The following is a 13046-nucleotide window of genomic DNA, read 5'->3' as shown; positions in this document are numbered from 1 at the left end:
AGAGATGTGGTTGAGAGTGGAGAGGTTTCTTTTAATGGCTGGGTAGCTTTTGTTATCCAAAACTGCCGATCCAAGACCGTTGTAGTGAAGACTAAAGACGAGGGATGAGTACAAAAATAATAAAGAGAGAAAAATAGAAATGAAAAAGAAGGAAAAAAAAAAAGACAGATCGAGGTACCAACCCCAAGTAACCAACCGTGTAATAAGTATCTTCTGCCCAAATAGTCTTCCCATTGAAGTAAAGTTAGTTGAAGTTGGCCACACACACAGGGACACATTGAGTGAGAAAGTGGCCAACCTCTCTCTGTCTTTCTTCGTCATCATGATTCATGATCATCAATCCTCCTAGATAGCTAAACAAAATTATAAATCCCACAAAAGGTGAAAGGAGGTAAAGAAGAAAAAGCAAATTCATACAAGCAAGAACCAGATTCAAAGTTGTAGAGAGAGAGAGAGAGAGAGAAAAGGTGTTTTGGAAAAGAAGCATGTGCTTGTATAACAAAGCAAAGCTGGGAGACTAAGGGGGAAGCGACGGCCTTCTCTGCTCTTCTCTCTTCTCTGCTTGCTCTTTTCTTTTGCTTGTAGCAGCTTTTTCAAGGGTCTTTGGAAGCTTGGATGTTCTCAATAAGGTACAAATTATCTCAGTCTCATGTTAATTAATTATCCTTGTTAAACTTTTGGGTTTATATCGCTCTATGTCTTGGAGATTGGTAGAAATGATTTTTGATTTTAAGGATTTAATTTATATTAATTAATTGAAATATGGGTTTCTGTTGTGGAGCAAAAAGGAGCATATCTATTGATTTGCGGAAATTTTCATATCAGTTCTTTTTTCTTGGGATTCCTCTTGTGTTTTTTTTTCATTGCGTCAGATGCTGTTTCCTGGAGAATTATTGTCTTGTTACCGTTAACTTGTACGGCTGTACCTACCTACCTACCTCTCTCTCTCTCTCTCTCTCTCTCTCTCTCTCTCTCTCAGTGCCTGCAGATTTGTTCTGTGTTTTTGGCCGTTTGTTTTTGTTCTCCAGTCGAAAATCCTTCCAAATCCAAATATGGTGTGGTTAATTAAATAAGGATACTGGGTGTTTGGATACACAATATTCTAGTTTTCTTCTGATCTAATTCTAGTATATGGTTATATAAAATATTGATTAGGTAAATGTTAAGGGCGTTTGGAGCAACAGGCCGGAGTTTTGACTCCATGAATTATATTCGCTATAATATAGATGTTGAAGCTGTAGAAAGATCTCTTTGTTTCAGATGGCATATATGAGATTTCGGTTGCTCCTTACTTTATAGAAGGATTTACTTTTGTTGGGTAGTTGACCGTCTCACCATGAAATTGTAATCTACAAGCAGCTGTAAAATCCTTAATTGTTTGATGGATTTTCATTTCAGGAACAAACAGGAATGCTAGGAACATGGGAAAGAAAGGGAGTTGGTTTTCTGCCATAAAGAAGGTTTTTTCACCGCACTCCAAGGAGAAGGCAGCCAATGTAAGTAGATTTCCGCTCGTGCCTCATTTCTTCCTCCCAACAAATTTCTTCCCAAAAAAAAAAATATGCCAAATGGCTTCCTTCCTAATCAAACATATAGCATACTCACACTTGTTTGTCATATATTGCAGGGTTTGGAGAAGAAAAGTGCAAAAGAAAAGAAGAAAGGAAAACAAAAAAATGGAGACACTAATTCATTCATTCCCCTGTTCAGAGAACCAAGCAGTATTGAGAAAATTTTTGGGGATTTTGAAAGGGAGCAACATGTAATATCTTTTAGACCTCCTGTACCTGATGAGCAACCACAATCACCGCCTTCAGTGCTTCCAAGAGTTGCTTCTCCAAGGGCTCCTTCTCCAAGGGCAGCTTCTCCAAGGGTTCCTTCTCCAAGGGCTCCTTCTCCAAGAGCGCCTTCTCCAAGAGCTCCATCTCCTAGGATCGTTCATCACCATAAGGAGATCAGCTACAGACCGGAACCAACTCTAAGGAACCACCATGCTTCTGCTACTAAAATCCAAGCATCCTATAGAGGTTATATGGTAAGCTTATGTTTTGTATGATTAGAATTCAAGACGATTGGGCAATTTGAGGGTACAACAATACAGGAAAACCTGATGGCTACTGCTAGTTTAGTTGATATATGAACCGTTCCTCATGATACTGCATTTTACTATGGAGCGTATAAAAAGGACTGTAAATATTCCCCTCTCATGAATACGTTAAGAATTGTGTAGTTTCGTAATCAGTCATTGGTGTGATGTCTGTTCAAGAGTCTTTCATACATATATGTTTATTATATGATTTTTTGTTTTTTGTTTTTTTTTGTTTTTTATTTATTTTTTTATGTGGAGGAAGAAGATGAAGAAATAGAAATAGAGTTTTGTAACAATCTGTCGTAGGATCTGTTCTAGAGTCATTGGTATTATATACACACACAAATGTTACTGGAAGCCTATGGAACAAAGAGTAGAACTAGAATTTTACAGTTTCTTCCATTCTTGAATACGCTCTGATACCATATGAAGTTATCTTAATCAAGCCATTCATAGAACTACCTGTAGATGATCATGTATAGGTTTTTGTAACAATAGTTTATACAGTTCTGGTGACCCCATTAATCTGTATTTTTATGTTCTAATGTTAATGATTTGACTCGGCTAACATAATGTGGTACTTTTTTTTAACAGGCAAGGAGAAGCTTTAGAGCTCTAAAGGGTCTAGTGAGGCTTCAAGGAGTGGTTAGGGGACAGAATGTCAAGCGTCAAACAGCAAATGCCATGAAATACATGCAACTCTTAGTGCGGGTTCAATCTCAGATTCAATCACGGAGGATCCAGATGTTAGAAAGCCAAGCAAGACGTCAAGTTCAATACAAGAATGACAAAGATGTTGAAAACACATTTGGCAAATGGACCTTGAGCCAGGCAGTAAGTTTCCTGTCATCAATTTTTTTCATTATAATACTACTAATACTACTACTACTAGTATTATGTGTGTGTGTGTGTGTGTGTGTGTGTGTGTGTTGCATTTCTATATGTTATAGTTGTTATTTTGTTAATGGACAAAGAGAAGACCGATTTGTAAACTTGTAAGTGGACATAACAATACAATGTTATGGACAACAAAACCATGCCAATGCTAAAAACATAAACTTTCCTGCAAATAAATCCTATGCTAATTTCCTTTCAAAAAAAAAAAAAAAAAAGAATTCCTATGCTAGTTTAGACATGGACGCTAATAATGTAATCCTCAACAGATATCTGCACCTCCTCTCCCATTATTATTCCACATTTGCACCATTATCAGATTTGGTTGTGCTGTTCATATTTAACTATCAGACTCTGCCTACCATATATGGTTCAGACAAAAAATTAAAAAAGTACAGGAACTACTGATGTACGCATTCCTATTAAGTCTTCTTCCAAAAGTTTAACTCATAGGAAAGGGAAATGTGGAAGTATTGAAGTAGAATTAGCTAGGTCAGGTCACAAGTCCCAACCAAAATTGGTTGGTTTCCTTCTCCTAAAATTGTTACTCTGCCATTGGAAAAGGGCCATGAAAAGATTTATGACTTCCCTGAAACTTCATGGACTGACAAATAATTTAAATATTTATGACTTCCCTTCTATATGTCTGTCAAATAATTTAAAGCTGAGACACTAATGCCACTCTAACAGCTAAGCTCTCTGCAAAGTTTAGGGGAATGATTTTAGCTATGTGGATAAGCTGAGCACAGTTATGCTGCCATTGAAAAAGGGCCAAAAAGATATATGACTACCCTGAAACTGAGCAGACTAACACCCTCTCTATGTCAATAAGTTGAAGCTGAGCCAGTCACACCACTCTAACAGCTAAGCTCTCTTCAAAGTTTAGGGGAATGATTTTAGTTATGTGCATAAGCTGAACATAGTTGCTCACTACCCTGAAACTACACGGACTAACACGTCCTCTATATGTCTGTCAAATAACTAGAGCTGAGCCATTACCACTAACAGCTAAGCTCTCTTCAAAGTTTAGGGGAATGATTTTAGCTATGTGGATAAGCTGAACACAGTTATGCTGCCATTGAAAAAGGGCCAAAAAGATATATGACTACCCTGAAACTGAGCAGACTAACACCCTCTCTATGTCAATAAGTTGAAGCTGAGCCACTCACACCACTCTAACAGCTAAGCTCTCTTCAAAGTTTAGGGGAATGATTTTAGTTATGTGCATAAGCTGAACATCGTTGCTCACTACCCTGAAACTACACGGACTAACACGTCCTCTATATGTCTGTCAAATAACTAGAGCTGAGCCATTACCACTAACAGCTAAGCTCTCTTCAAAGTTTAGGGGAATGATCCTAGGTATGTGCATTAGCTGAACACAGTTACTCTGTCATTGGAAAAGGGCGAAAAAGATATATCACTAGCTTGAAACTACACGGACTAAAACTCCGTCTGTCTCTGTCTGTCTGTGTCAAATAACTTAAAGCTACCACTAACAGCTAAGCTCTCTGCAAAGTTTAGGGGAATGATCCTAGTTATGCGCATAAGCTGAATACAGCACAATGCATACTCACGTGCCTGCTTCAGAGAAAGCTCTTCTTAGTGGTTGTAATGCCAAACGATAAAGTCAGCTCATTCGTGTTCAAGCTGATTATAATAGGCCTTATAAAAATCTTCCTTACCTGCTTTGTTTGCCATTATTATTTATCGAATTTAGTCTATGCAATGGTCAATGAATTTACTCTGTATACTATGAAAGAGAAGAGAATACCGCCATTGGTATGCCTGTTACCTATTTAAATACTACGCATCTATAAAAAACAAAAATGGAATCCTAGTAATTGGAAGCAATGTGATGCAGTCTGAGATGGGAAATAATGATGACTGGGATGATAGCTTGCTAACTAAAGAGGAAATAGAGGCGAGGATGCAGAAAAAGGTTGAGGCTGTCGTCAAAAGAGAAAGAGCAATGGCTTATGCATACTCTCACCAGGTATTTCCTTTGTACCAACAGAATCAAATTTCACGCGCACTATGGGGTCTTTTACCAGCTACCCTACTGGCTTTTTTGACTTATGCTACCGAGTCTCTGGTCTTTTTTTACTTCATCTTATTTAATGAGTTCTTCATCTTCACTGTTCTGTCATAATTTTATTTCTCTATAGAATTTGAAGTCTGGTACTTGTAGAGTTGCAGCATTCTGACTCTTTTTAATAAGTTCATGGTTTGTGGGGGACTTGGACTACCACGATGGGGATTTGTTTTGCATAATTGATTAGTGTTAACATGCTGAGGGATTTGTTTTGCATAATTGATATTTTCTACTTCTTTGTGCAACAGCTGTGGAAAGCTACACCTAAATCAGGTCAAACACCTCTAGCTGATATCCGATCTGGGGGTTTTCCATGGTGGTGGAACTGGTTAGAACGTCAACTCCCGCCAAAAGACCCTCCTGTTGAAACCAATGCAATGAAAACCTTTCAGCCTACTCCGTCAAGACCACGTCCAGAGCTAAAGCAGAGCCCTTTGCCTCAATCAAGGCAACATCCTTTTGCATATGATAGCAATCTGGACACTCCAAAATCCTCAAAATCAACCATGAACCTCACAACACTAAAACAAGCACGAACCCCGCCTACCTTTAATATGAGTACTCCACAAGCAAACAGCTCTGGTTTATCAAAGTACACAAGACCAACAGCAGGTGGATCTGATTCCCCCTTCGGGTTTCCACTAAAGGATGATGATAGCCTTGTAAGCTGCCCTCCGTTCTCGGTTCCAAGCTACATGGCTCCGACGGCGTCAGCCAAAGCCAAAGCTAGAGCTAGTAGTAATCCAAGGGAGAGGTTTATGGGGACTCCAATCAGCGAATCAAAGAGAAGGCTCTCTTTTCCTTTGACTCAAGGTATTGGGTCGTTCAAGTGGAAGAAAGGACCTTTTTTCTCTAATAATAAGGATTCTGGCTCTCAAAGGATTTTAGATAAGAACCAGTCTCTGCAATCTATAGAAAATATGAGTATAGATTCCACGGTTTCTATGCCTGCAGGAGTTGGAAGGAGGCCGTTTAACAGATTTGTGTGATTAAAATTTTTGTTTGTTCTTAACCTTCTACCCCATTGTGTTTGTTTTGTATGCGTGTTTGGTGATAGATTGAGTCTCACTTGTTACTGGTGTAAAATAATAATAAACAAAAATATAGGAAATGATGGTTTGGAATTTTTTATTTTCTTATTTTCTTTAGGATTTGGGTGTTGGAAAAGTATTGAGAATTGTTCGTTTCGGTTTGCCAATCAAGCTATGCTTCGATGTTATATTTGGTCACTTTTTTTGTAGAATTTATTTTCACCATGTGGTCATGTGTTGAGGTATGCAATTTTTGTGGCAGGCATTAATTGTTTTCAGTTTTTCACTCTGTTTTCCCGGGCTTTTATTTGGGTGAGGCTATTGCTACCTTATAATTTTTTTTGTTCACTCTACTTGCTCATTACACCCTACATTTTAATTTCAATTATTAGATTTACTGATCCAACTAAATTCTCTTTCCAGGAATATCCTCCATCATATGACATATCAAATTAAAAAAGAAATTTTGTTTAACAAAAATTTCTCATTTAATTTATATCAATTAAAAAAACGTTCTAAAATATATTAAAGTTTTCTAATAAAATCATAATTTGATTTACTTCCTTTTTTTTATTTTTCCATTCAGTTTCAATGTTCATTTATTCCAATCCATATTAAAAAATTAGTAAGTGCTACTATGAGTCTATAAGCAGTGAAAAAAAGATTGATTTTTTTTTTTTGTGTTTAAAATTTTTTACTTTAGGTATTTATAAAGGTATTATAAATATTTTGATGAAGTTAACACTAATGGTTTTGTGAATTGAATAAAGAATTAATGATGAGGACGCAACAAAAATATAAAAAATAAAATTATAATAAATTGAAAATTGGATGGAGAGGATGAAAATTAATGTTATCAGAAGAGAAATAAGTGGTTTTGTATTTAATTAGTTATGTATTTAGTTTTCCTTAAAGATTTAAATTTTAGAATATTAGTGTACTTATTTGTCATTTTGCATTTGGGTAATATAGTCTTTCAATAATTCAAATATTTGTAGGGTGAACAAAGAAAATTGTAGGGTGGCAATAGCCGCACCCCTTTTATTTTGGTATCGGCATGTACTATCTAAGTCAACTTGTGGGTTCGATAAGTTTTAGCAAATCGTCAGTTAAGAAGTTTTTTTTTACCGAAGATTTGGGGGAGTTTTCTTGATGGTAAAATTATTCAAAGGCCAATATGATGATATGAAAAATGTAGGACGTGAATAAAGAACTTCAAATATTGGGGGAAGGTTTTTTTTTTTTAGGAGAAACTAAAATTTACAAACTGAAACCTCTAAAACAACAAGATCTAAATTTATCAAAATTAAAAGCAGAAAGAGCCGACAGCGGCAGTTTGTTAGTCCAAGTAATCAGCATGGCTAAGCTATGGCCAAAATTTGCTATTGCGTGGGCAACGAAATTTGCTTCTCAAGAGACATGAACAAAGGAAATCTCTTTGAAACTACTAGAAAGACCAAGGATGTCTTTGATAAGGGTCCATAGCCGCCAAGGAGTGGTGCATTTTCTGGTAATGACGTCAATGATCAGCTTGGAATCGCCTTCAACAATGAGCTTCCGGAAATTATTAACCCAGGCATGAGAGAGGCCGGCTCTAACAGTAGTACCCTCAGCAATGGGGATAGAGGAGAGAAATCAAATAAGTCTAATTTGGTTCATACTCTTAAAAGTTTAATTAAAAAATAATATGGAACTTTCTTCTTGTGGGAGAAATTACAATAAAATTATAATTTCTATATAAGAAACTCGTTGACAGTAGGCGGAGGCACGGGTATCTCGCTCTCTTTAAGAAGATTCAAGCCCTCTGCGGAACAATGCCGGTACACCAAAAATCTCTTGACTTGTTCCCTCAATGATACAACAGCTCAACAACAAGTTGTACGGCTCACACCAATCTGCACAAATTAGAGGAACCTAAAAGAACACATTTCTTTGACCAAAAAACACACAAGACACTTTGGGGGATTTTCGAAAGAAAGTTAATGGATGAATAGTAGTATTTCGTAATAGTATTACGTAAAAGCAAAGATATATCTGAGCATGCAACAAATGGTGTTATTTATAGGCTCCTAGGACACTCCCTACAATTAATAGGGTAGTAACCAAATGTCATAGATTACAAAAAATTAAAACCCAAAATAAAACACCATGAGTTACAAATAAAATTAAAAATAAATTCTGAAGCTAAACACAAAATAAATTCACCCAAATTTAATTTCAATGATAAAATATTAAAATGTAACAACATTCCCCCACTCATTTTAATATTTTAAAAGTAAATATAAATCAAAGTTATCGGCCTAAGACAAACCATTATGCGTCATGAAGGTGTGCTCTGCATTGAACCTTCACTTAGTGAAACAGCAATCTTTACTCCAGAGTTGATAGTGGTCTCAGACTTGAACTACAATTGCTTAAGTGAAAATAAGAACTACTACTCGATCACACATAATAATTCAGGTTTTAATATGAGCTTTATTAGCCAGCACGTCATGGCCTTGTTCTTATTGACTTAGATACACATTTATGCAAGCGTACATATCATTGTCGAGATAGGGAAATATTATGCCCAAAGTTATCGTACCACGGGGATTAGTGGTTAACCCACAATTCTTGGGTAATTGGAAATAAACACACTTAGCAAACAAAGAAAAAGAAAAAGAAAATAAATAAAAATACTACTCTAAGGCACCAAGTCTTAGCAATGCTCGGCTTTGGTTTGCACCAAAGCCTAATTAAAACTAAGACCTAGTGATGACTATTTACAATGAGATAGAAATTGTCACTGAAAATAGTAATTTGAATTTCTAATAACTAAAGTGCAAGAATTTAAATAGAAACTTTAATTAACAACTAAATTAAATAAAGGAAAGAAAACTAAAAAATGAATATAAATATGGGATTGGTAGTTGGGGATGAATTCTAACCCTAATTCAATGCTCTCGATGCTAATTTTATTTACGTGCAATTTATTAAAGATGGTAGAAGCCGTACCCAAGGCTTTTCAAAGCTCAAAGGCCGAAATTTCCTTTCATGGTATTCATACTCCAGTTCAAGGGTTGTAGGAACTCACTTGGCATGAATTAGAGCCGGTTCAATGGTCACTAATTCACATCAAGAGGCTTAGAGATCGAGGAATTAGACAACCAAGCTCACCATAACCGCGATCAAGCTAATCAGGTAGTGAACAATGCTTGTACTTCCCACGATTATTAAATTAGGGTTCGAGCTCTAAAATCTAAGGATGTCATCCCCTAAATTTTAATCTAGATTTATTAAAACACAAACCCAAGAGTTGACAATTTCTAATCATGCATTCTAATCAATTATCACAAAACACAAGCACCCAATAGTTAACAAATTCCATATATAAATTAAATTAACCATCAATTACATCAAATTTGGATTAGGGCACACAACCCTAACACCCAACAAAATTTCTTCTCACTATCCATAAATATATACATCATCAATTTCATACAAATAAAAGAGGGAAATGTATAGAAGAGGGAGAACAACCAAGACAAGCTACCAATGCTAAAAAGCATACATAACAAGTCTTGGTGATGAGCTCGAAATGAGTTCTCAAAATTAACCCTGTTGACAACTGTTAGTGTATAGCAAGTAGGAATCGTTCTATCTGGGGATTGAGGGTGCTCCTGTCATTTAAACATCAAAGAAAAAAGAATTAATTACAAGTATAAAGTATGTACAAAAATTACAAAGTATTAAGGGGATTTCGAAAATTGTTTATTTACTAACTAATTACATTGACCAATCAACCAAGAATCAAGATATAATGGATGGATGAGATGCATTGATAAAGTTAACAACCTTTAACACGAATTCAAGACTACAAATTATAATTTTCGAATCAAAACATCAACTTGAACGAAATCAATCAAGAACAAACCATGAACGCATGCATAAGTTCTTATTATTTTCCTTAGTTAAATTAACTAGATGAACGCACCATAGTTAACCATATTAATCATGCAAAGCTAGTGAGTCATCAATTCATCAACAATACACAATTAACGCAAGAAACACTTTGAAAGTTTGATTGATTTAAGAAAAACACACAAGTTAGAACGCTAATCAAGCATGCAATTCTCTTTGTTGATTCACCTAAATAATTATAGGTTTTCCACTTTAACTAACAAGACCTAGGATGCTAGCATCTTATTATGGATTCAATCATGCAATTCGAAACCTAAAGTGGCCACTAAAGAAACCGAAAACATAATAGGTGGGCTGAAGAATAAAACCAACAAACATTCAAGAACATATAAAGAATTCAAAAACTATAAATATGAAAATCCTAAAACAAATTCCTGCTTCAAGGCTATTGGAAACTAAACATCAAAACATTAAATTTAATCTACCATAAAATCGCAACATCTAAGAAAACCAAAAAGATAGAACGCTACACAATTTGATTTTTAAATTACAAAATAAAGAAAACCGAAAACAAGAATTAAGGTTCATGGTTATACTTTTAAAGAAGCTTTAAGGACGCAAGAAGATCTTCAAAGGTGGTGGAAGATGTTGAGGCTCACGGCAAGGATGAATGAATGGAGGATGAACTTACTTCACGGCTTTAAAACCTTGAACACTTGGAGAGGCCGAAACTTTGAGACAATAAAGGGAGGTGTTGCTATTTTGATTCAGGATTTCATGATGATCTTCACGGCAAATATCCCCTTCTTTATATAGTGCACGGCCTAGGGTTTAATTCCCTAAGAATTCTCCAAGTTTGCATCATCTGACCAATGAGAAAATTCCATTTGAATTAGAGAACAAGTCATCTTCATTTGGCCGAAATTCTTCATTGTACCTAGCCATGATTCGGCCACCATGCATGTAGAACACAACCAAGAAACCTAAAATGATTTTATTTTATTTTATTTTCCTTTCTTGGTTGCATACGAAGTAGAATTTCTCCCAAACTCTCCATATATGCTCTTGCCAAAATCTTCACGAATCTTTGATATTTTCTCCAAAAATCAATAATAATTGATTTAGAATTCCTCTAAGACGTTAAGAAGGATCTAGAAACTCATGTGCAAGTCACATGCTTCAATCTTTGGGCCAGACTTCTCAATTGGACAATTTCAAAACCCATTCCTTTAATTGCCGAAATTTCTTGTTCATTCTAGAATATTCTTGAGCAATCTTGAGTCATCTTGAAGCCACAACATCTCCTAACACCACAAGGACTCCTAGCGTCATCAGGTTTCCTAGTCCAATTGGGACTGTCATTTCTCATTTCCGAACACCATTTTTCCGAGCTCTTTCCTAGTTGCATTAAGATTCCTACTTCAATTGGGATTCCTTTTCCTCGTAGGATTAGGAAAGCTTCATTTCTCCATTTCTTTCCCATTTCTGCCCTTCATTTCCTCCTTGCCTTCTTTTTCATCATTTCCATCTTTTCTTAGCTCATTTCCTGCGTTTGGAGCTCATTTCTACCTAAATACAACAAAGTAAGTTAGAAATGATATTTTTAAGGGAATATTAAAATGTAGAAGAAATGACACTAAAAACATAGAAAATATTAGCTCGATCACTTGGGATTATACTTTCTTCATTTTACCTAAGTGGTGATTAAACATTGAAGTGCTTTCCATTGAATTTTGTGAAATTGATAAGAAGATGAAATTTTGGTGAGGTGGATCTTGGTGAGGAGGTGTGGATCTTGGTGAGGAGAAAGAATTTTGGTGAGGAGGATCTTGGTGAGAAGATGAAAAGATGAGAAAAATGAATTTTGGTGAGGTGGGGTGGTTCCTGGCAAGAAGGAAAAAATGGAGAAGGAAGGGAAAGAGAGGAGCCCAAAAGGCTGCCTTTGTTTTGGTGGTGCGGCTGTAGTAATTCTCCCCCGTGAGGAAGGGTGAATTGTTCAATTAAAGGGGGTGCTAGTCATGAAGGGAGAGGTGGGGAAAAAAGATATGGTCCTTGTCCCGTGAGGCTGGGATAGAAAGGAGAGAAGAAAAGATCTTCCCTTTTCTGCTAGGTGTCAGCTTGTAATTAGCTCAAGCTAATTGAACCACCATTGCTTAATTGCTGCACGTGATGGAAGCAGAATGTGATTAATTAAGAAAATGGTTTGATTAATATTAATTAATCAAACCAATGATTAATTAATCCAACTTCTTTTTCTTCAATTTTCTTCTCTTCTTCCTCCAAATTAAAATAGCACACAACATCATGACTAGTGAAGTTCCACTCTTTTGTTAGCGTCAACCACAATTGACCGGCATCCATTATTTCATCCTTTTGTTTGAAACTCTAATTTGCTCCAATTTTTGCACCATTTTTTCTAGTTTCCGCAACTACGCTTATTTTCTACACATTAATTACATATTAATTGACATGGGGATTAACTTATTTATAGTGTTTTAGATATAACTACACACATATAAATGCGAATAATCACTTATCCCGGTTTTCATGAGTGCATTTCAAGAATAAGCCGAATTCTCATAGAGAGTGGCCCCACTCTCACACTCATATAGGTAAAATTCGTCAAAGATGCTTTTGTAACTATGACATCCCACTCATATGAGCTACATATTTTATTAAGAGTTTTAAGTGAACTCAAACTTCTGATACGCTAAAAGTAAGCGCGCATAATTTAACCCTATAAAATGTCATCATTAGTATATAGTAAATAGGGACCGTTCTATTCCGGGGATTGAGGGTACGCCTGTCATTGTAAAATAATTAAATAATTAAAATAAAAACAAAGCATAATATTTACACATATATATACAATTTACGAAATTAAGGGGGGTTTAGGGTTTTAGGTTTCCGAAAATTAAAAGAAAGAAATAGAATTAAGTAAAAACAAAAACACAAATACAAGAATGAAACATAAGAAACAAGGATCAAAACCAAGTTCATAATCAAATTCGAATCAACCATATAATTGTTCTTCCAA

General features: G+C 35.7%; 1 protein-coding gene across 1 annotated transcript; it reads left to right on the top strand.

Moving 5' to 3' along the window:
- Window positions 1-249: 249 nt before the first annotated feature.
- Window positions 250-6297, top strand: LOC112196761 (protein IQ-DOMAIN 14). Its single transcript, XM_024337183.2, has 6 exons — window positions 250-629; window positions 1399-1496; window positions 1628-2035; window positions 2684-2923; window positions 4848-4979; window positions 5327-6297. The coding sequence occupies exons 2-6, from the start codon at window positions 1422-1424 to the stop codon at window positions 6065-6067; spliced, it is 1596 nt and encodes a 531-aa protein (XP_024192951.1). The 5' UTR covers window positions 250-629; window positions 1399-1421; the 3' UTR covers window positions 6068-6297.
- Window positions 6298-13046: the final 6749 nt, after the last annotated feature.

Source organism: Rosa chinensis, chromosome 4 (assembly GCF_002994745.2).
Source record: "Rosa chinensis cultivar Old Blush chromosome 4, RchiOBHm-V2, whole genome shotgun sequence".
In the NCBI taxonomy this organism is placed as follows: Eukaryota; Viridiplantae; Streptophyta; class Magnoliopsida; order Rosales; family Rosaceae; genus Rosa; species Rosa chinensis.
Note: the sequence above shows the minus strand (reverse complement) of the source record. Positions and strands in the feature narration are given on the sequence as shown.

What these genes read in the sequence shown, in the direction of transcription:
- LOC112196761 (XM_024337183.2), top strand. Translation starts at nt 1,422, where the DNA reads ATGGGAAAGAAAGGGAGTTGGTTTTCTGCCATAAAGAAGGTTTTTTCA. An exon ending in CATCCTATAGAGGTTATATG is followed by an intron (nt 2,036 to 2,683) that starts GTAAGCTTATGT and finishes TTTTTTTAACAG; the next exon opens with GCAAGGAGAAGCTTTAGAGC. An exon ending in AATGGACCTTGAGCCAGGCA is followed by an intron (nt 2,924 to 4,847) that starts GTAAGTTTCCTG and finishes AATGTGATGCAG; the next exon opens with TCTGAGATGGGAAATAATGA.